The sequence below is a fragment of the Phodopus roborovskii genome, unplaced genomic scaffold, assembly GCF_943737965.1.
Source record: "Phodopus roborovskii unplaced genomic scaffold, PHOROB, whole genome shotgun sequence".
In the NCBI taxonomy this organism is placed as follows: Eukaryota; Metazoa; Chordata; class Mammalia; order Rodentia; family Cricetidae; genus Phodopus; species Phodopus roborovskii.
In genome coordinates this window covers 58,695,621-58,720,751 of record NW_026126418.1, presented here as the reverse complement: position 1 = coordinate 58,720,751, position 25,131 = coordinate 58,695,621, and the positions used below count along the sequence as shown (strand labels likewise).

Genomic DNA, 25,131 nt, shown 5'->3' with positions numbered 1-25,131 from the left:
TGGTAATCTCTATAAGAGTTGTACAATGCCAAAGCATCTAGAAGAACCCACCCTATTTCAGACATCACCTCTCCATCATAAAACTTCCCTGTTAAAGGGTATGAATTAACAGATGCATCTTCAGATACCATCGGCTTGCTACCAAAAAGAAGACTGCAGGCAATGCTAGCACATTTGTAAACTGGGCTAGATTTACCTAGATGAGGGTGGGAACATGGAGAGGCATGTCTCTCTCTCTGTGGAGAGAGAGTTCATGAAATTCTTTGTTTCCTTATGGCTTATCAGTGCCTTGAAGTTGTGGCTAATGAATGGAGCAGAGCCATGTGATATTTCCAAGCCAGTGCAGTTGCTTGGTGACATGGGGAGTGAGTTTTGTAGTTCTTAAGGTGGCTGGAAATGCTTAGGATGATGGTTATTATCTGTTTATCAGCTAGGGTCCTCATTGACTGTCATGACCAGTGCACTCCCACTCATCTGCATAAATACATGGTGTGGAGAAGAAATACATTTTGTGTTTTAAGCCACTGCAATTTTAAGGTTTTCTGTACCTTAGAGTAGCCTAGATTATTCTAATTTAAGAGCTAAGAGTTGAGAAGAACTTTTAAAAATTACATTAAATCAGGGTCATTTCTGTTGAATCAGAAAACATAATTCAAATCTACTTAGAACTTGTCTGACTTGATGTTGTTGTATACTGAAAATGTCTGTTTTCATCCCTTCATTCTTTAAGATTTTGTTTCAAAGTATACTCCTCTAAGCCTGATAACGTATGCAAATTGTACTATTCTAGTACAACAAACCCTTTCTGTCATCTGAGTAATATTTAGAGAACACTGATGCTGAACATTATGTGGGATTCTTTTCTACTTCAAATTTTGTTTTGCTTACTTTCTTATGAGGAGGACACTTCAATATCCAAGGAGTGAAATATATTTAGGGCATGAATTTGAGGGCTTTTAAAATTGGCGTTCCACTTGCAAAAGTATTATCAAAGAACAGGGAGCTGATTCACAGGAGTGGTCAGGATTTCCTACAAGCATATTTCCTGTATTCTCTCCTGTAAAATGGAGAGAACAGTGTAAGCATTGGCCTTGGAGACTGCATAAAGTTTGGATCACGGTTTTGTGAAGCTTCATTTCTCTGTGATCTTACTTTTCCCATAAATGGCAATTCCAATATTGCCTAATTGCAGCACTTATTATGAAGACTAAGTAAAGACTGCTGCCTCTCCTCAGTGTGGTTGGAGAATCATGAGACTTAAATGTCTTCCTATCCTCAGTGTGGCTGGAGAATGAATGCCAGCTCTGAGACCCTGTTCCTGTCTTACATGTCTACCTCCCTAGTGCTGGGACTAAAGCCATGTGACCCCAGGTGCTGGGTCAAAGGCATGAGCTCTATTACTCTTTACTCTTGTGTAGGCCATGGTGGCCTTGAACTAACAGAGATCTGTCTACCTCTTAATCCTGAGTCCTGGGATTAAAGGTATGTGCCACCACTGCCTGATCTCTATAGCAGCTTGAGGCTGACCTTGCTTTCTGAATCCCCAGGCAAGCTTTAATGAATCATAAATAATATATTACCACACCATGCCTCCTCCTTGATCAATCATCCTATGTGACTTGAAGTGCCTGGCACAAGGGAGACACTCAAAACAGGTGTGTTCACAACTATAGCAACACTGATGAATGGAGACTATGACCAGCTCTGCTCCTGTCCTGGCCAGCCCCTTGCCTACATTGCTCAGTGTATCCAGCAGAGAGGATTGCATAAGTCACCAACTATCCCTGTGCTTCTTCCTCTTTTATAAATCAATGATTGTTTGGAAGGTAGGACTGCTAGATGGTGAACTAGGGAAAATTAACTTCTTAAGTTAGGTAATGTTGAATCAGAAAACAAGTATACAGAACTCTGAACAGCATACAGTTACAGCTTTATTTAGTTGTGTGAACTTATTTGGTTTCTTTTTTTCCCCAGGTTCTCCAAAAAAGAAAAAAAAAAAAATAGAGATGGTCCTAATCAGGAGTGTGAAAAGAGTTAGCTAATATTTGCAAGTGGCTTAGAATAATGCCTGGGATATAGTAAGCACCATATAAGTATTTGTTAAATTCACCAGAGGAATGACAAGAATGACTTAATTCTACAAACTGGCTTATTAGGAAGCTTTTGGAATAAAGGTTACATGGCCTTCAAAAGGTACAACCTGGAAAGCAACCAGACACATTCACTCTTTCAAAATTTGCAATTCTGTAATAAGCAAGCTGAAGAATGTTGGCCATGAAGGGTTGATTCCCATTTGAAGTGACACATAGGCCAGTGGCTGAGGCATAAAGGAGGCTCAGCTCAGAGTGGAAGTAAAGGAGCACGTGCACAGAAAGTATGATATTCTTTCCTGTGGGTTCTACACTTCACTGGAAGGACTGTACTACAACCCAGCTGAAGTCTTCCATGATGCTACATAGTGAAAGGCAATGTGTGGGTGTGAAGAGTAGAGATCTGAAAGTACCCAAGGATATGCTACTTGAAGTAAAAATCTAGCCTGCTTTACAAAGGTGGGGCTGGCTCTTAGGCATCTCCTCTAGCCTCCTCTGCCAGTCCATCCCCACAAACACTTAATGGTGGCACACACAAACCAAACTCAACAATAATGAAAGCTGGCATTTTTTTTCCTTTCCTTCTTCTTATACATAGTCCCTCAACTAGTGTCTCTGCTAATGCTGCAGAATCAGCCTGGGCTCACCTCATTTACTTTAGTGATCAACATTCTTCTTGGCACTACCCTGTCTGTGGAGGCTGTACTAACTTACCATGTTGAGATGCAGAATCCCCTTATTCCACTCATGTTAGCGATACCAAAGCAAAATGTTTGCTTTGGTTGCTTTCACTGTTTGGAACAATTCAATCAATCTTTTACTTCTGGCTATTACAGAAGCTTTGGCTATTAATAGACTAGTTCCCTGTTAACCCTCTAAGCTCCATATGCCAATATTCATGCAGAACTCTATCAGTTTGGTCCCCTCTGTTTTCTGTGTTTAAACACGAATGCTCTCTCCTTAACACAACTATAAGTTCCTTGATGGGAGGGAGGAGCATGGATTACTTGTGCTTACTTATTAAATAAGTATTACTGCCCTAGAGTCCTAGAGAACTCCACTGGTAAATGTGTCAGGTGACAGTAACGAATAAGACAGCTCTAGTATTCCTCATGTAACTTACATTCTAAATCCTAGTAATTGTGTATGCATGCAGTGAGTGAACCGTGAAAACATGAAGCACAGTGAAGAAAAGCAATGTGCTAGGAAAATGTGAGGAACTTTCAAGAAAATGTTCCAGAGCAGAGGTTACAGTGATAAAATAGAAGCTAACACACAGATAGAGTCCACAAAAACATGGTACCCAACAGAACCAGATCAGGACCAGAAGGCAAACCATGAGATGAGCCGCTTAAGGACAGGCTAGTTGCAGTTCTGGCACTGAGCTACACTCAGGAAGTACTGTCCAAATGAGTGTGCACCCAGGCAGCCTTTTAGTGTCATAACACACCACAGCAAGACACTACTCAATAAGACTATGTCTTGAACCTTCTTCATCGCTTGGTTTTAAAACAATGCCCAATACCCAGGCTGTAAAGGAACAGATACAAATGCTCAAGAGAGGTGTTAAATCCCTCATTTTCCTGGCCCCAGCATGTCAGGTGAGGATATAAAGTGAAGGAACTAACTCTGAAAAGATGCTGTGAAGCATAAAGAACGAGAGAACAAGCTACTGATAGTTCCACTTTAACATTTCTTCGGTTCAATGCAGAGGCATAGACCAATGGCAACAAAGATATGGGTGAAGGACCACCCCACATCATAAGTTGGATGCCCACATGCTTTATACAGATGGTAATACCTAACAGATGGTAATGCATTCTGATGATTAGCAACAGAAGCAGGATGCAAAGTCATGACCCCAGAGGTGGAGAGGTCATACATTCAATTATAAGTTTCTACTTTCTATAAGTGTTAAGATGCCCAAAGCAATATATTTTGTTTATATAAAATCACTGTGTAAACTATATTTGATAAGAGAGATGACTGCTCCTTCCAACTTAAATCAAAGAATGCTTACTTAAGTGTTTTTTTTTAATTGAATCAGACTTTAATGCTGTCGTATAATCTTGGTTAACAGTGCTCATCTTGATTATTCTAACAAAGAAGAAATTAATACTTCAGTTGGAGAGCTCAAGTCTCTCTATAAAAACAAATCAACCAACCAAACAAACAAACACTAGAAAATTCAAAATAGGTACCTGGGACATCTGTAAAAGTTTCTCCAAGGACAGAGACATGGAAATTGAGTCCTAAGTCCTTTAGCTGCATTAACACCTTAAAAAAACTCTCTGGATCTTTGTCATGCTCCCTGTAAATAAACAGAAAACATACCTAGTGTTATCTCAGGGTACAAGGTAAGAAAAGCATTCTGTTCACAGTGCCAGTTCCTGTCAAGATCTTGTTCTGGGGAGGAAGCCCCTCCCTAAACAGTAACACCAATGTGGGAGTCATCTCACATCCAGATCAGCTCAAACAATCAAACTCAGCCCCATTGATGTGTTAGAAAATAGAAGGACCTTCTACTGGAGGGGAAATCTGTCTTATTTTGTATCTTTACATAAGACTAAGGAAATACAGTACTTTTCTAAAAGTTAATTTTCCACTAAGCTTAAACTTATTTTCTTAAAGAAAAAAAAAAAAAAAGATTACTCTTTATTCAGCATCATGAGACTGTAGTGAAGATGCTTTGCCTTTCCACAGGAATGAAGCCCTTTCTCCTATGGGTACCCAGCCTCATTATGCTGACCTGGAACACACACATTTAAAAAAGAGACTGTAGCCCTTTCCATTAATCTCTTATTTTCAATAACCCAGTAGAAAATTATAATGCAATAAGAGGGATGGATAGGTATGAATCTATCTATATTAAGTGTCAACTAATGGAGGCTAGTCAACACATACAAGAATCAGAAGAAAAGAATATACTTTCATTTAGTACAGGCATGAAAAAACAGCAAATATTTTGGGCTTATTCAGTTTGTCAGTCTTTTCTAATGACAGAATGATAGGTTAAAAGACACTAAAAGAAAAATATCCTTCAACAAATCATACTTAAATGGAATAATTTTTAACATTCTAAGGTGTGAATATTTCAGTATTTCTTGCATTTAATTACACTATTTTTAAATTATCTTATTTCAGACAGATGCAGACCAGATGTCTTCAAAATATTTGTTTTTTATTTATAATTCAGAAATTTGATTCTTTTCATTACAGAAAATAGTTATATACCAGCAATTGAATTTCTCATTTACTAATTATATAAAATAAATCTGTAAAATTATTAAACTGCTATATGAAATATGAAAATTACATCATTCAGGAAACCTCATGAAAAATGACATCTGTACCCCTTAATGTGTTAATTCACAATTCAGTCAATATTTTCAGTATCATGAATCGAAACAAACGCATCTTCTAATTAACATTTTAAAACAGCATTTATAATCTTATGAAACTGTAAGATCTTATAAAATTAGAGTTCTCAAACAATTTGTTTTAAGTGCCACGTCTCTCAGTTTGATTTACTTCAAATAATAAAGATGCAATGGCAAAATGTTCATTGCTTTTTAAGATGATGTGTATTATATACATGTACCATTGGGAAGTGTTTGGATAGTTTTCATATATACTACCGCTGTGGGCAAGAACAAAGACTCAAAACAGTTTGAGAGGAAAGAATATACCATATTCAGTCTTCAACCATATCAATCAAATAACTGCCACCTTATCTGTAAAATGCTCTTTTAGTCTGATTCTCTTGGAGATACTTAGATGAAAAGGATGGAAACAATATAACATAATACAGCTTAAAGAGAGAATAACACTAGGGAAATTTAGCCACTCAGTTCTCAAAATTTTTCATTTGGAGTTCCAAAAATCTAGCTACAGATCCCTGGTATATCATGTATTCTAAATATTGTCTAGTGTGTGTGCGTGTTGGGGAGGCGTGTGGGCACATGCATGGAAAAATAAAAGGAGATACAATTTGTAGGTGGAATGAGACTTAACTGGGTAAAGAGTATAGTTCCTAAAACTTCCAGTATTTTTAAAGCACTGAGATTTACAAATATCCATTTTTATTGCTTCTGTACAGAAGAAGTATCACATAACTTAGATGTTCTTTCTAGGTAGATAAAAGCTTTAATGTTCAGTAGTCATTTTGTATAAGAACACAAAAAGAGTGGTGTGAATCCTCTTTCATTTTGTTTAAGTCACAATATACAGCTTAACATAAAGTGAAAGTTTATTTGTTAAAAGTTATCCCTCACCAAACGGAAATTTTAACTCAAATCCTTATAAAAAGTGTCAGAACGTGGGGGAACTCTGTTCATTTTTGGGAACTGACTGTTAGTCTTTAACTGATGAGATTTTTGGGTGATTTTTAGCACTTCTTCTCTTGATACTACTAGTAAAAGCAGACTCATAGGAATGAAGTAAACACTGACATGCAATCATTTGGGGAAGTATGACCAAACAATTCTAAGTGCTGTGTGGTTTTGAAAACATATACTCACAATACAAAAACAAAACACTATCATCCTGCCAACATACACACACACACACACACACACTGATTAAATGGTCACTAGAGAACATGAGCAGCAAGCAAGTTTCTATAGCCGGAGAAGAGATTTCTAGCAATGTCATGGGACAGTTTCAGTCTTGTTCTGTAGTCCTTTTAGACAGAATGCTAGACAACAGGTGGTAGAAACAGGCCAGTTGTCTGAATAAGGGTACCACTCCAATGTCAAGAGTGCAGGAAAGGTGAGCTTGAAACAAAATTGCTTCCTGAGGTACAAGGGTAGGAAAAGAGCAACACTTCCGAAGGCATTCTCCATCATACAGGATTTATAGTATTTTATGTATAAAATAGTAGATTTTACTATAGCTATAGTCTCATTTATCAGATTTATGTTGCTCAAAGCTCAATATAATCAGCATCATGGGTAGCTTCATGTCAACTTGACATAAGCTAAAATCATCTTCTAAGATCAGGTTGTAGTTCAGGCTATAAGGTATTTTCTTAACTGCCAATTGGTAGTGGAGGGCCCAGTCCATAGAAGGTGGTGCCAGGTCCTAGGTTCTATAAGAAAGCAGGCTGAACAAGCCATAGGGAGTAAGCAAGTAAGCAGCTCCCCTCCATCAGCTTCTGCCTTCAGGTTCTTGCCCTGTTTGAATTTCTGTTTCTGTCCTGATTTTCTTTGATGATAAACAATGATATCAAAGTATAGGCCTCCCAAACTTACTTTTTGGACATGGTGTTTGGTCATGACTACCATCCTAACTAAGACAATCAGTTTAGCTGAAAGTGGTTTTTTTTTTTTTTTTTTTTTTTTTTAATTTTCTCTTTGGCTAAATGGGGGAAATGTCTAGCATTCAAACTTAAAAGAGTTTCACAAATAACAACCATACCTTACAACAAGTGATGAATGAACAGCAGAACCAACTAGTGTGTCCTGCATGGAATGAGCTCTAGGCATCCAATGGGCCACAGAGTGCCTCTGATTCTAATGGACCCATTTAGGAGAGCATGCCTTAAATTGCTTTCTAAAACGTCTAAATGTGAAACTCTCCTCCATGTGGTTATAGCAGAAAGTATTATATGTATAGTGAAGGGTCTGACAATGACATATCTGCTATCAAGATTAAACATACTTTTCACAAGAAACTTGTCTTTATATCCACATTTCTGTTCTCGTGTTTCTGGTGGGAAATGGCTAATACAGTCTTTAGAGGGCAATTTGCTAATGGCCACGACAAGCCTAAATATGTGTATTACTTTTTGCTCTAATAATTACAATTTATGAAACTGACCCTAAAAAGATGGACACAAAAATTCTGCTACAATGTATTTGTTACAGCATTACTTAAAAATCTAATGTGGTAACAAATACATTTTGGTATGTACAATTCTTAGCACCTATTAACAATAATTTTGCATGTGTGTGCTTCTGGACATGGAAAAATATCCAGGACTAAGTATTTAGTGACCAGTACTTTTAAGTAAAAAGAGCTGCAGAGAAGCATGAGTTTTATCATCTGCTGGTGCAGGACAAAAATGCCTATAAATGCTACAAAGTTCATCTCTAAATTGCTAGGGTTGTCTGGTTTGTTTTCTATTTTGTTCTTAATAAGTTTGGTTTGTATAAATGATTTTGAACATTTTAAAGAACTCTACCACAATTCTGTGTTCATAGGCTTTTTTTTTTAAACTTGAACATTTCAGTATCCACGTATTTCATTTTGTTTTTCCCATGACCCTCTATGTTTGACAAATGACAGTGAATCAAACTTATTTTAATAAACAAGACATTTCAGTCAATGTGTCAGGTCCAGGCTTCCTGATCACATCCATCCTACTGTGTAGGTAAGGATAGAACAGTCTGGCAGGGAATTCATTCCTCCATACCCCCACTACAGCAGAAGAGACCAGCAGGGAAATATTTCAGGCTTCCTGGAAGCAGAAGATACGGCAAGAACAGCTTTTATTCCCAAATATTATTCAGAACATTTGAAAAGCATAAACTGTTTCCATGTGTTTTTTCTTCCTATATCTGTCTTTCTGTTGCCTTTCCCATTTCGTTTCAGAGAGCTAAATTTCTTCTTACTCCTCACTTAGCACTCATTCAGTAAATATTTATTGAGGATTTCTAGGTTCTCCATACTTGTCACTTATACTGTTACCATTTCTGATTTTCCCACATAACTGTGTATATACTGAGCAGTCTCTTTGATCTAGCTTCTGCCTGGCTTGGGGGAAACTGGCTCTGCCCAGAAGCATACTACTCTGCATCCAGAGCTCTGTGGGAAGGCCAGAGGATGTCTGCTTTGTTCACTGGGTACCAAGTGCTGAGCTGAGCAATGGGGGAGATTATTTGTGTTCATTAATATCCAGGTTTCTATTTCTGGGGAAATAGAGTCCTTATTTACTCCCTTGCTGTGGGAGAGGCCCAGTTCCAGTGTGCCTTCCCTTCCATTCTATGCAGTTTTTGCTCAAGAATGATTTAGTGAGCAGTCTTTACTGCTGACTAATTTCTCCATTTCACTTGTCTTGTTCCCTCTCATCCTGCAATCCAAATTTCATTCTCTCTTCCCTCTCCTCCATGTTCCCATCTTATTTGTCTTTCCTTTACTATGTGAACCTTCCAGTAACAATTGTTTCTTCAATACTCTCCCCCCCTTCATTTTTTACAGCCCTTCCATATTGGTAATTAGAGGGTAGTCATACTGCATTCTGTCCTTTAAACTTGCATTCAGAGAGAGAAACGCAGGACAGAGAGAAATGACTTTGCCATCCATACCCAAAACAGCCAGCGGGTGTGTTGAAATCAGCTTCTATTAACTACTATCTCTCAAAATTTCTGAGATCAACTTTTGTATACTCCAGATAAGAGATCACAGCTGTGAATAGTACTGTAATAAAGAAGGAGGAACATGTGCCTTTGACATACTGGTCTTGCCCTTTAGATAGACAACTAGCAGTATGGCAAATGGATCACAGGGAGTTCTGGTTTTAATTTTGTTGTTCTGTTTTAAGATAGGGTCTTGTCATAGCACATCTGGCTTTGAACTGTGTATTCTACACTAGCCTCAAAGTCCTGATCGTTTTGTCTCAGTCTCCCAAGGGCTGAGATTACATGTTACTATGCCTGGTATTATTGTTGTTATAGTATTTCTTTTAATGTTTGGGAATCTAATTATAACATTTCCCCCTCTGGTTTCCTCCCTTGGAACTTTCCTATATACCTTTCCTTGCTCTCTTTAAAAATTCATGGCCTCTTTTCTCATTAATCATTGTTACAAACATATTCATATATATATGTAAGTACAACCTGTTCAGTCTGTATAATGCTACTTGTATGCATTTTGTTTTTTAGGGCTGACATCCTGATATTGTTTTGTAATTTAAATTGCATGCCACTGATAGTGTTCAACACTCCTGTTTCTACACACCCTTGACAGCAATTGTTATACTTTACCCTTTGATATAGATATTCTTAGAAATTTTAATCAGTTTATCTTCCCTCTATTTTCTACTTAGAAGGAATTCAAGATGGTAATGTGTTTTATGTTCAATGTTTCAAGGAGGCATGGGGCAGTGAGAAATGCTGCCAACTTCCATAGGTGAGGTCTCTAGGTTGTTTACAAGCTAAATTCCAGGTAGTGTTGAGGTCTACAGCAGGCAGAAGCATGTAAGTCATGCCAATGAGTAGAAAACTCCGAGTCTCTTCACCTTTGGCAAAGGGATAATGGAAAAAAAAAGTGAATAGAACTGAGAGTCCAGGTTAATGCCTGGGAAAGAAGTAGGATGAAGGGAGAGTAAAGAGACAGAGAGACAGTATTATATATTCCTAAGAGATAGTACCAGGAAATGCCTTAAGAAACTTCTGAGCTATGTTGTACTTATAAATAGAAGCATCTTGGTGAATGTCAAGGGAAAGACCATAAGGCTGCTTGTAGAGTATACATGAGTAGTGCCCTGGCTTGAGGTTAGGAAATAGAGGGCAGTGTTCTGGTCTACTTGAGATTTCTATTAATATATTGAAAATTTTCACCATAAAGAAATCAAATTAAAAACTATAATTTGAATTCAGATATCAGAATTTCATGTAATTTGCATACTGATATTACTATTCTTTTGATAGCAGACAGGAGGAGGGAGGTCTATCATAGAAAATAAAGGCTAGTAGTACCTGTTAGAAGTGTTTCCATTCAGCTATGGGCAGTGATTCTGTCTCTGCATCATCTGTCTTTGAAATGTCCTTTTCATATTAGCAAGAGAGCTTTCTACAATGCACCCTTTCTAGGTGGCTCTTCCCAGGTCATCTCATCTCACAGTGGCAGCTGCATCCCTCTCTTGACCTCCTGGGTTTTGCTGAACCCTCTGCCTGGATGAGAGTGCTTCCTAGTGGGTCTGCTCCTCTAGGTCTCTCCTGTTTGCTATGTGTTCTCCTACCAGACACCTCTGCCCACTGAAGGGACCCTGGCTTGACCTCCAATTCCCATGTTAACACTTCAGCCTAGCACTCTTGTCTGTGTTACATCTTCCTGCTCTTTCCATCTGACTGAGCTGGTCTCAGTATTTCTCCATTAGGTCTCCAGTGATTTCCTTGAGAAGCTCCCGTACAAGAATCTTGATCGTCCCAGACTTTCCTTCATTTCCTGTATGTTACATAAATACGTTTTGTCTAGCAGTCTGACTTGACAGTGAGCTCTTTTTTTACAACTCTGGTCAGGAAGCCCAGACACACATCCTGCAACAAACTGGCCGGCCACAGTATCAGTTAATTACTTCAAGAGTCATCATCCCACACTGTTCTATCTCAATGAGTATGGCTACTTCCTTAGATGTGGGAAGCTGTACAGAATCAAATTTTCATCTTCCTAGTTTGTTACTAAGTCTTGTGATTTTTTTTCTCAAATACAGTGACTGATCAATTAAATTTTCTTTTGAATTTAAACATTATTTTGTTTGTTCAAAACTACATGTAGGGAATATGGTTGCAATTCTCTGCTAGTAATACTAAGAAGTAATACCAGTGTCCTTTCCATCTTAGACATTTCTCCCAGGATTCAGTCTAGGAAATTCTTTGTCTTTAAGAATTTTTTTTCCCCCCAGGAAGAAGTCAAACTGTCTCTATTTGCAGATGATATGATAGTTTATATAAGCGACCCAATAAACTCTACCAGGGAACTCCTACAGCTGATAAACACCTTCAGCAAACTAGCAGGATACAAGATAAACTCAAAAAAATCAGTAGCACTACTTTTTCGGATGACAAAGAGACAGAGAAAGACATCAGAGAAACATCACCCTTTACAATAGCCACAAGCAACATAAAGTATCTTGGTGTAACGCTTACCAAACAAGTAAAAGACCTATATAATAAGAACTTTGTGGCTCTAAAGAAAGAAATTAAAGAAGACACCAGAAAATGGAAAGATCTCCCATGCTCTTGGATAGGTAGGATAAACATAGTAAAAATGGCAATCTTGCCAAAAGCAATCTACAAATTCAATGCAATCCCCATTAAAATCCCACCACAATTCTTCACCGACCTTGAAAGACTAATAATCAACTTTATATGGAAAAACAAAAGACCCAGGATAGCCAAAACAACCCTATACAACAAAAGAACTTCAGGAGGCATCACCATTCCTGACTTTAAGCTCTACTACAGAGCTATAGTTCTGAAAACAGCCTGGTATTGGCATAAAAATAGACAGGTAGACCAATGGAATCAAATTGAAAACCCTGATATTAACCCACACACCTATGAACACCTGATTTTCGACAAAACAGCTAAAATCATACAATGGGGCGAAGACAGCATCTTCAACAAATGGTTGCTGGCACAACTGGATGAGGGTGTGTAGAAGACTACAGATAGACCCATGTCTGTCGCCATGCACAAAACTCAAGTCCAAATGGATCAAAGACCTCAACATCAATCCAGCCTCATTGAACCTCTTAGAAGAGAAAGTAGGAGTTACCCTTGAACAAATTAGTATAGGAGACCGCTTCCTGAACATAACTCCAGGGGCACAGACACTGAGAGCAACAATTAATAAATGGGACCTCTTCAAACTTAGAAGCTTCTGTAAGGCAAAGGACACAGTGGACAAGACCAAATGGCAGCCCACAGACTGGGAAAAGATGTTCACCAATCCTATATCCGAAAACGGGCTGATCTCCAAAATATACAAAGAACTCAAGAAACTAGCCAACAAAACACCAAATAACACTATTAAAAAAATGGGGTACAGAACTGAAGAAAGAATTCTCAATAGAGGAAATAAAAAAGGCTGAAAGACACTTAAGAAAGTGCTCCACATCCTTAGCTATCAGGGAAATGCAAATCAAAACAACTTTGAGATACCATCTTACTCCTGCCAGAATGGCTAAAATTAGAAACACCAATGATGACTCATGTTAGAGAGGATGTGGAGAAAGGGGAACATTCCTCCACTGCTGGTGGGAGTGCAAACTCATACAGCCATTTTGGAGATCAGTATGGCGGTTCCTCAGGAAAATGGGAATTAGTTTACCACAGGACTCCACAATCCCCCTCTTAGGCATATACCCAAATGATCCCCATCCATGCAACAAAGATAATCTGTTCAACTATGTTCATAGCAGCACTATTTGTAATAGCAAGAACCTGGAAGCAACCTAGATGCCCTTCAATTGAAGAATGGATAATGAAGATGTAGCACATCTACACAATGGAATACTACTCTGCAGAAAAAAAAATAATGGTATCTTGAAATTTGCAGGCAAGTGGATGGCACTTGAAGAAACCATCCTGAATGAGGTAACCCAGTCACAAAAAGAGGAACACAATATGTACTCACTCATATATGGATTTTAGACATAGAGCAAAGGATCATCAGCCTATATTTCACACCACCAGAGGAACTAGGATACAAGGTGTATTCTAAGAGATTCATATAAAGTTCCTCACAGAACCGGGAAGGGACAAGTCCCTCAGAGCACAGGGGAAGTGGTGGGGGCAGCGAATGGAGAGAGAAGTAGGAGAAAACGAGGGAGAGGAAAGGAAAACACGTGCGACCAGGAAGATTGAGTCCGGTTAGGAATAGAAGACAGGAAAGAGAGAGAGAGGAGAGAGAGAGAGAGCATAAAAGAGGGAGCCAATATTGGTTTGAAGATAAAATGGAATACAAAGAAAGGTCTAGATAACTACAAGACTGCTCCCAACTAACAATTTGAGCTTCTATGGAAAGGCTATCATAAATGCCCTTTCCGGATAGTGAGATCAACAACTAACTTATCCATAGAGCCCTCAACTAATGCCTGTTGGAAACAGGATCAAACACCCATACATAAATACTGAGTCAAACTAGAACCCAGATGCAGATGGAGAGGACAATACCAGGCCGCAGAAACACATAGACAGCTTACCTGAGCAAGGAGGAGCTAAGGGGCCCCCAAACTGATAGCTGGGAAGCCAGCATGGGACTGACTCAGGCCCCCCTGAGTATGAGTGTCAGCCAGGAGTACTGAGCAGTCTAAGGGACCTCAGACAGTGGAGCCAGGATGTATCCCTGGTGCACAATAGGACTTTGCAAACACATCCCCTCATGGAGGGATAACTGCCTTAACCTAGAGACAGGAGAGAAGCCCTAGTCCCTTCTTCACATGACCTGTCAGATCTACATGACCCCAACTGGATGGCATTCCCCTATGTATGGAATTGGGGTGGGGGGGATGGGAGGGGAGTGTGGTTAGGGTGCACGTGAGAGGGCAGAGAGGGTAAAAGGGAAGGAGGGAGGGAGGGAGGAGGGGAGGGAGGGAGAGGGAACTGGGATCGACACATAAAATAATAAATTTAAAAAAAATGCTCTGACTCCAAAATTTAAGTTCAAGGACAAGTTACTGGGGAAAAGGATTTCTATTTTTGTTTCCACAGAAAATGAAAAGCTGTGGATTCCTTCCAGACTAATGTGGCTTGATCAAGCCAGACCGCCTGAAACAGGTACCAGGTGATCCTACATTCCAAACAGCTGGACAAAGCAGCCTTGCAGACTACAGTCAGGATTTCTGCATCTTCTTAGAATCCCCCATGACAACGCCCCTTACCAGGAGGAAGTAGTTTGGAAAGAACAGCGCCCAAATTCCCAAATATTGTCTATAAATGTTTGTTTTCATTTAAATGGGCTTGATTATAAATATATAAAAAAGAAAATTTCCCCTTCTTTGAATAGAAATAAGATGATTTCCTGTCTTAACCTGGCTTCTGAGGAGGACCTAATAGACTACAGTAAGTATCAAGTAATTATCAATAAAGATGATGGTACTGAAAATACAAAATAACAAGAACAATCAAACAACCTAAAAGCTTACTCTATGGGCTCCATAATGAGAGATGTATGCAGGAGACAGAATTAGTAATTCAGGGATCAACTGCACAGGAATATAGTAGACTAAAGAATATAAGTGAGGCTTAAAGTCCTAGAGGGTGAGATGAGAGGATAGGATACATGAGTCATCATAAGGAGATCCTATTATTTTTACATCTGCATGAACATCTATAATTGAATTCTCAATAAATGAAAAGTGCATACCCATTTTAACAAATGCAAATAATTCCCTATCCTGGTCCCACTGCTCAGGAGCCACTAATATCAGCAGGTGTCTGGTGACTTAGTTACAGACCTCCTGTACAAACTCCAAAATACTCATGTAATGGTATTTAACACTCAGCTTTCTCATTTTATGAGATTAAGGCCCACTATTCTGCACTTTGATTTTCACTAAATATCTTTCTTCACTAGCAGATAAATACATATCATATTTTTAAATGCTTATCTAACATTTTAACTTTTCATTAGATAATTCTTATATCTGACATTAAATTGCAGTTTTTAAGTGTTTCAAGCAATACTGAAAGTGATACCTATTTATCATAATTCTCAAAGTTCTCTTTCCCAGCTCATACATTTCCTTTTACTCTGTCAGTGTGCAACTGCAGAGCTCTTCACCAGGCACACTCTGTCTTGTACCACACTTGTCTATCTTTGCTATTTACTTTTGTGCAAGGTTATACCTACTTCCTCCTATGTTTTGAGTTCTTCCAGAGCAGAGGTCACAGATATGCTATCATCCACTGTCTAGCAGAGTGGTTTGCACATCATTGAGAAAGTTATTAGACTTTATTTTCTAAGTCTAGATTATCTATAAATTTAATCTTTTTACCCCTTCCATACTGGAGTTAGTATTTTAGTGCTTTTAAAATCAGATTCTTGGCAGAATCTTTATTTGGCTTCCATAAGAACAGTTAGAACACTTAAAAACAAAACAAGACAGAACAAAACAAGACAAAACAAAACAAAAAATTTGCCTGCGGAGTTAGTATGTCACCACCCAGCCAATATTTTCTGGGCCATAAGAGAATTGATAACAAATCTGTCTTAATGGCCAGCTTATTGATAATTAGGCTATCTTTTCTTTTCCCCAAAATTTCATGCCCCCTTGCTCACCTCCATTCTTATGTAACTGTTATTCTCTATACTTCAAGGTCTTCACAAGTTCAGATGTTCACTATTTCAAGCTGCTTCCAAAAAATGGCTGCATTACACCATTATCTTCAACCCCATTTTCTGTTTTCTCTAATGTCTAGGGACTAGAATCTATTAACTTGACCCTTCCAATATTCAATCAAGTGTCTCCATGGCTCTAATTCCCTCCATACTCTCTCATTTTATCCTATGATCTCCTGCCTAAAGTTCTCGTATCTGGAATAGAATTTCCCTCTTTCTTTGTCATCGTTGTCCATGACTTCTATCACTGTCTTTGACTTTATTTGTACTTGCAATTATCCTGAGAAATTCTATTTCACTCTAACTCCTGCACTAACAAGAATTTACCACAGATGGTTTCACAAATGTGTCCTTTTCTATTGCCTGCTATTTACCTGTATGCAATACTCTTACAAAGGTCTGCAAACCCCACATGTAAGCAAAGTTCCTAAAAACCATGGGTATTACTCAGACTATCATACCTTCCCGTGGCTATATAATATCCTACCAATTGCTCTTAATGACTGCATGTAAAAGTGGGTAAGTAAATTCATGATCTCTTCTTCATTATTATTGCGCGCACACACACACACACAGACAAATACTCATACACATAAAATAAACACAAATAAATCATTTAAGAGAGTTTTAGAAACTGTTCTTTCTGTTTTACACTAAAATTTCATGGAAATCTTTCCTTTTAAAAATCGCATTTACTTACTGTCTTAGAGTTTCTACTGCTGTGAAGAGACACCATGATCAGGGAAATATTTTTTTCTCTTCTTAAAATAACTTCTTTATTGACTCTTTGAGTTTCACATCATGCACTCCAATTCTGTTTACCTCCCCAGTTCCCCTCTTCTCATCCCTGCCAAGGCTCCCCCAACATAAAGAAACAAATCAAAGTAAGTAAGCAAGTGAACAAAAGCAAAAAAAAAAAAAAAACAAACCAACAAAAAAACCCAACCCAACCCAACCAACCAAAAAAACCTCCAAACAAATACAAAAGAAAAACCACCACACAACAGGAAAATCTCTTTGCTTCTCCTTCTTTCTTGCCTTTCCAACACCTCTTCATTGGTCCTAGTGGCAATGGAGGCTTCAATGTGCCATATAGGATACCTCTTTGTCCCATCTGCATTACTGGCACATGTCTATTGCAGTGAGTCACTGATCTGGTTCAAGGCCTTTGGCTTCTGGTACACCACCATCACTGGATCACCACTGGAACTCCTCTGTGATATCTTGTGGCTGCTGTGAGTCTTAGAGAGCTTGTGGGTATCGTTCCACAGGACCAGGACCTTTACCAGCTCCAGCAGGTCTGAGATGGAGTAGATTTTATGGTGAGTCAACCCAAGACCTGCTGTGGTCCTGGATAGTAGCCAAGCCAAGTCCAGGCTTCTGGGGCCACACACCTTGGGTGAGTGGGTGGAGTCAGTTCCCCTACATGCAAGCCCTCAGGGTCAGTTCACCCTGGCCTGTGGTGAGGGGTAGGAATCATCTCTCCAGCATGCAGGGGCCAGCAACGGGCAAGAACAGTTTTCCTAGGGCCAGCAATGGCCATGGCTGTCTCAGTATGGCCCTCTGACTTCATCTCAAATGGCTCCTAGGACCTCCTGAGGTGACACAAGCCAGAGACATGATGACAGACCCCCAGCCGTAGCTGGATCATGGACCCTTGGCAGCATCTTGGGCTCGTAGACATGCTAAGACCAGGGAAACTCTTATAAAGGAAACCATTTAATTGGGGTGGCTCACTTATAGTTTAGAGGTTCAGTCCACTATCACCATGCTGGGATATGCAGGTATGCAGGAAGACATGGTGCTGGAGAAGAATCTGAGAGTTCTACATTTTGAAGGCAACAGGAAGTAGTGTGTCTCATATGGTGATATTTTGAACACATACAAGACCTCAAAGCCCACTCCACAGTGACATGATTCTTCCAGCAAGGCCAAACCTACTCTAACAAAGCCATATCTCCCATTAGTGCCATTCCTTTTGGGGGGCCATTTTTTTCAAATTACCACACTTATTTGTGTGTATGTTTGTGGGGCGACATGCAATGTGAAGGTCAGATATTAACATACAGGACCCGCTTCTTTCCTTTCACAACGTGGATCCCAGGGATAAAAAAAATCAAGTCAACTATACTTCGTAGATAGTTTTTTTTTTTTTTTTTAAATCTGCAGAGCCATCTTGCTAGCCCCTGGAAATATTCATTCATTCATTCATTCATTCATTCATTCATTCATTCACTCACTCATTCTTTTTTCTTTTAAAAAAATGGAATCGGTAGCATACTTTCTATATGATAAACCTGTCACCAAGATTTTGAACTAAATGTCCATTAAGTTATGACATTACTTTAACTAGGAAACATATGATACATATATGGACAAATTTGAATTTGTAGAGTTTTTGTTTTGTTTTGTTTTTGGTATAAAATTTCTTCAGATTTCATCGCAGTTTTGTTTCACATTTTTATACTCTTCACATTTATTGACAAGTTTTTAATGTTAAAATCTAGGGTATTTATCAGTAAATCTCACATTTTGGAATTATTAAGCTAAAGTACATTTTAACCATTTAGATGAAATTACTGGGTTCCTGTCATTTATAAAACATGTAAGTAGCAAGTGCCTACAGCTGAGTGCTTTAGTTGTTAATTGTTCTTCAGAAGGATGCCATGCAGATCATCTCATTTTCAGAGTGACTGAGAATGGAACACATCAGCTTAGTTATAGGCTCCCTTTAATTGGCGCTGCTTTTGCTATACCATTGAGACTCTAGTAGTTGAGAACAGCAACAGAAACTTGCACCTTATTTTAGCCTTGGGACAAGCATGCCCTTGTCTAAATTCAGTGACTTGTTTGGTGGAGGAGAACTAGGCACTGTCTCTCAGACAGGCTTGGGCAAGATGCTAGGATATAAGCATAATCCATGGGGCAGAAGAGTTCACTCAAGACTTCAGACTCTAGTCAATTCAGAGGCCATTCTGTACTGTGCTCTACAGATCAGAGGGAAGCCTTTCCTCATCTACCACAACTCATCTGTCATGCACACAATGCCCGAAATTCCTTAAGGTGAAGCTTCCCACATGTCCTTGTAGCAGAGAGGTACTGTGTCCACAGTAGCTTCCTCCTAAACAAGACTTAACAGGATTAGACAGTAAGTGAAAATTCCCTGTTAGAGATTCATTTTGTGAAATGAGCTAAGAAAGAAAGCTTCCGACTATAAATATCTCCTAGGAGATAATACTAAGATATTAGCAAGAACTAACACTCTTTTATGGCTTAGTCTAAAGATGCATTTTCTATTCTTTTGGGATTAACGTGTTAGAAAAGACCTCAAAGAGAAACTATGTTCAGATGGTTAAGAGGGTGTCTACCAAGAAGGAAAGATTTTTGAATGTGAAGACTACACAGGAAGATAAAAACTGTGTGACCTTGCAAATGAACGCTTTGGGCATCTGGGTATGACATCAAAGCTCATGCCAGGGGTGATGAGCAATCTGTAAAAGTATGACGGAGAGAGCCTGACAAACCCTTACCCACTTCACAATCTCTTGAGGGTAATGTTCAAAGTGAGGATGGCATTCACACCAGGTTAACCATTTCACACGGCTTCCAGTTCAAAAAGCTTCTGAGCACAGTTCAAGGCCAGCAATTTTTAGATGGGTAGGGTGGGGGGAAAACTTCTATATGTTCATTACAGCTCAGGTGCAGCTCTAGGTCCTGCATCTTTTTGTATGTAGGTGTATGATTTTCAATTTAAATAAATAAAAAAACTTGAGAATTTCATTAGCACTCTACTTTCGTTATTTCCATAGTTCTCCCCCAAACTCCTGTGATCCCCTCACTTTTTCTCAATTTCATGACCTCTTCTTTAATTAGTGCTGCTTGAATGTATATGTGGCTGAACACTTCTGATTAGATAACCTATCAGGGGCTCATCCCTGGAGAAGACTGATTTTCTCTCAGCAGTTGTTAATGGGGTAGGGCCCTGTAAGAATCAAGGATGAATGGATAATGAAAATGTGATATATATCCTATTTATCTATAAAAAATGGCATAATGACATTTGTAGATGGAACCAGAAAACATTATACTGAGTGAGGTATGCTCTGACCCAGAAAGACAGAGAAGGACCTCTTATTTGTGAATCCCAGTTCTAAGTCTTTAGATATTAGTATATAATATTGAGTCACTACAAAAGTCAGGAAAGTAAAAAGGAATCATGGGTAGGGAAGGAGCCCTAATGAGATAAGAGGAGAAATGGGGGGAAAAATATCAGAACATTTTAACTAGGGTTGGGAGAGGGAGGAAAATACAAAAGAAGAAAGGAGGAGGGATAAATTATTATAAGGATGCTTGCAAAGGCAATACAGAAACTTTATCTTTCTTAAGGATAATACTGTTATGTGTGTGTTTTATAACCACTTGGGGTTATAAAGCTCTCCCTGAGTACCACAGATTACCAAAATGCCAAGTACCAGGCATGGGAAACCTTTCTTCCAAAACAATACAGACTATTCCTGTTAATCTTGGTTGACTCCCAGAACTTGAAGGTAATAGCCTATTGCTGATGATACCATATACTTGGAAAAATTGATTTGGAAGCCTCTTGCCTAAAGACTAGCTTTTATATTATCTGAAGGTGTCATGTAAACTGTTAAGGGAGAAAAGCAATCAATAGTCTTACCAGATGTGAAGCCAACAAACCATAACAATGACCAAAATGGCAAGATATTCCATAATGTGCATCAGTGGCACTTACATCCTGGAAGTAACCAACTTATCTAATTGAACTTAAGGACTGCTCTACAAGAAGGAATTCAAGCTGAGTATTATAAATCTAGCCCATTACCTATAAGCTCATGAAGCTATGGGCCCTACTTCCATTTTCCCAAGACAGTATATTCTCTAACTGAATTCTAAATACTTATCCTGGTACTTACAGGTAAGTATAGCTTTCATTCTTCAAGAAAGAAGCTTCTTTTATTTTCTATCTATCTATCTATCTATCTATCTATCTATCTATATCAATCTATCTATCATTGCAGCATACTGAGACCATTACATAAATCCACAACTAGTCAAAATGAGGAGAACAATTCACCCAGACCTAACTGATACACCTACACTATAATCCCTATACTTGGAAGGCTTGGGGAACAATGCAGTAGAGTAGGTAGAAAGATTGTAAGGGCTAGAATACCAGGGCAACTGCTTCTAGATAGTGCCTTTTCTATGTGATCGAAAACTATCCTTATGAAATGTCAACAATATGGCCATCTAAATAAGACCAGGACAATGAGGACACCAGTTGACATGTTAGTGTGGATGGGGAGATTTCACAGACTTACATCTTGAGTTATGCATCCCAAATCAAAACAAAGGGCTTTGCAGTTTTGGCTGAGTTTTTTCTGAGCTTCTTGAATACAGGTTCACTGCTTTTTTTTTTTTTTTTTTTTTTTTTTTTTTTTGCAACATGAGTGACTCAGGAGTTGGGAATCATATGGCTATGGAAAGCCTTTTTTCAATGCTGCCTTCCTCTATGGAGCACTGACTGACTTTTTCCCAGCGTAAGTAGTTGTTTCTTCTTTTGGGGTTCCATTTAATTTGTATTGAAATAATCTTAGAGTTCTCTGAAGTAGGTGAAAAAAAAAGAAGCCACACTGACACACATGTAGAAGGGTATTAGAAGTATTAGCCATGTTCTTTTCCTTTTCTCAACTCAAATATATTGTATACAAAATGTAGTTACAATGGATATACAAAGCATTATAGGCAAGGAGAAAATATAGAATAAATAATGAAAAGAGGAAGTACTAATCAATGAATTTAAGTTCCACCCCAATTGGTACTCTGTACTTTTCAGATGCACTCTGCCTGCCAGAAATAGCAGTAAGGACATTCTATAGCCTCTTCCCTTAGATGAGATTATTTGATAGATATGCCAAGAGAATACATTTAAGTCTTGACTTCTGATACTGAAGTCTAAAAACACATTTGGAGAATAATACAAGGTACGGTTTCTTTAACACTGTTCTTACCACCTAAGCCACAAAAGACAGACATCAAAACAGGCTCTTGGCTGCGGATGGAGGGTGTGTAAATAGAGACGTTCTTAGAGATTCATGGAGCACCAATAAACACATCAAATGAACACTGATGGCAAAGTACTCATCCTTCACTACTGGAACCCAGGGCAGCAACTGCTTTGCAGACACCCTTGTGGTCAGCATATCATGGCAATGATTGAGGAGAATAAATAGCTTGGGTCAGAGAGGTCTGACAGCAAGCTTGCTGCTTCATGAGTCCCAAGGATATTAGAAATGAACCAAATTATATAATCCCCAAGAAATTACTGGACAGAGCCAGCATGGCCTGCATAGTGCAACAGTAAGCCAAGGAGCCCCTACACACAACACTGGCAAAATGAGAATTAACTATGTAGACACCAACACTGGAAGGCCATCACTAAGAGCCAAGCATAGTAATATGGGTTTAAATGTTCACTGAGAATAAATCATCTCCACATCTCCACAATGCTCTTAAGCACCCTTAAGTGAGTATAGAGAAGTACAAGTTACAATGGCAGCAGAAACTTATACAGAACTTATATGAATTCTTGAAAAAAGAACATCACAAGAACAATGGGTAGAGGAAACCATCATCTTTACAACAGCTACTGAGGTAGGTGGTCATTTTTTTCTCTTTATAGAAGAAACAAGCTTAGAGGTGTAAGCATTTTTCCCAGTGATACATGGGACAGACCTGCATTCACAGCAGGCAGTCCAGACACACAGTCTGTATAGACATTACAATATGGCGTACGTGGGCACAGGAAATGGTGACTTCTTGTAAATCTATGTTGAAATTGTAAATAACTGAAGTAGAGAATGGTTTTGGGTTCTTTGCAGTTAGCACTATAGTTCAAATTCATTTAACATGAATTGATGCTGAATTACAAAAGCAAACATATTTGAAAAGAAGTATTACCAGAATATAGTTCTAAAGTATATACTTAGCAATAGTCACTGCAGGATAAAAATGCTTGCTCTGACTCTTAACTTACTTAAGACATCTTTACCAATTTATCTTTCCCCAGTGCAAGTCAGAATTTGAGATATTTTTCTTACTTTGTATTCATTTAATATTCTGTAATTGTCTCTTAATCAGTTACAATGTTTTCAATTTTGGGCAGGTGATGGTGATGGTGGTGCTGAGCTTAAACTTAGAATCTTGCTCATTCTGGGCAATCATTTGGCCACTAAACTACAGCTCAGATATTTCTTTACCTTTTAGAATTGAGACTGGACTTCACTAAATTACTCAGCTGTCCTTGAAATTGCAGTCCTCATTTTTTTAATTTTATTTTTTAATTTCTTTTATTTTTGAGATTGTAATATAATCACATCATTTCCTCCTTCTCTTTCTTCCCTCCCAAATCTCCTATATTTTATTCCCCTCCTAGATATCTCTGAAACTAACAGCCTTTATTTTTCAAATGTGTAAATGCATGCAAATATACATATACATTACTAACATCACCTTCTCAGTCTGTATAATGTTACTTGTATGTATGTTTTCATGATTGATCTTTGATACTGGAGAATCAGTCAGTATGCTCTTTCCTAGGAAGACTATTTCTCCTACTCTCAGCATTTCTTGGTTGCCTCTAGTTCTCTGTGTAGGGTGGAGGCCTTTAGGGTTTTCCATCATCCACTTTGGTGTGGCTACTACTGTACTTGTTCAGTTCATATTTAGAGATTCTTATGGGTGAAGCTTCTGACATTACTAGGAGATAAAACCTCAGCACAAAGTCCCTGGTCCTCTGGCTCTTAGAATCTTTCTATCCCCTCTTCTGCAATGTCTCCTGAACCTCAGGTGCAGGAGTGTTTTGTAGATGTAACCCTTAAGACTTGACTCCAAATTCTTCTTTTTGATTGGTTGAGGTTTTCTGTAATGGTCTTCTATTGCAAAGAGAAGTTTCCTTAACAAGAGGCGAAGAATATCCTTATCTATGGATATAAGGACAAATATTCAGAATGTAATTAGGTATTGTGCTGGTTTAGTAAAGTAATGACTGTCCAAGATCCATGACTTTTTCAGTACTTGGGAGTTGGCTAGGTTTCTAGTACCAGGCATAATTTCCCTTTGGTAAATAGTTCTTTTATCTAATTAGAGAGTCATTGGTTACTGCCAAGGCATACATGCTACTACTGTAGCCTGAGGATTATTGCACCATATTGATTGTCTCTGTTCTTGTTCATAGGCATATAGTTGGGTAAGGCTATTTGTTGTTTCCCTCTTTTGAAAGCTTGAATGGCACCTTGTAATACCATGAATGCTAGTTCTTAGGGAGGAGGCTTCAGGAAAGATTCAACTCGGGCTGCTGAGCTCTGTGTCAGAAGTGCATGGTATCTTCAACAATAAGAACATACCTTCCACTTCAGATGGTAACCAGGGGCAATAGTAATCACTTGTATGTTTTGAGTGTGTTTTTGACATACCTGACCAACAACTCAAAAGAGGGTTTCTCACGTCTGGTATGGTGTTTTTGTTAGGTGGTCTTTGCCTTTTGGAGGAAGCATTAATAACTCAGATGAGAAAATTTAATTTAAAATGTATTTGTGTATCTATACACAGGCTTCTGTGTATCATGTTTTTACAGGGAGTTAATAATAACTTACTAGATTTTATATTTCTTCTTATTTTTTTTTACAGACAGTTTTACTGTTATTTTACTTTATTCCTTCGGTCTTCTTTATCTACCTTTTCCTTCCTACGGAGCCCCATTTTTTTCCTATTTCCCTGATCAGATCACTTATATCCTGCTATTCCCCCTGTATTGCTCCCCTACCCCAGCAACGAACCCCATTTACTTTCTTTGTTTTTGCAGTGGCTCCAGGATATGTATGAGAATGGGAGCTAAGAACCTCTGTTGAGAGAGAATGTCTGATATTTGTCTTTCTGGATCTGGGTTACC

General features: G+C 38.5%; 1 protein-coding gene across 3 annotated transcripts in view; it reads right to left on the bottom strand.

The window, feature by feature from the left end:
* Nucleotides 1-25,131, bottom strand: part of Gtdc1 (glycosyltransferase like domain containing 1) — a 223,499-nt gene that overhangs the window by 19,903 nt on the left and 178,465 nt on the right. For all 3 annotated transcript variants that reach the window (XR_007834550.1, XM_051184737.1, XM_051184739.1), the window contains one exon: nt 4,292-4,401. Coding sequence is in view for 2 of the 3 variants with exons in the window: in XM_051184737.1 (XP_051040694.1) it covers nt 4,292-4,401 (110 nt within the window). In the remaining variant the exon portion in view is untranslated. The remainder of the gene's footprint in view (nt 1-4,291; nt 4,402-25,131) is intronic.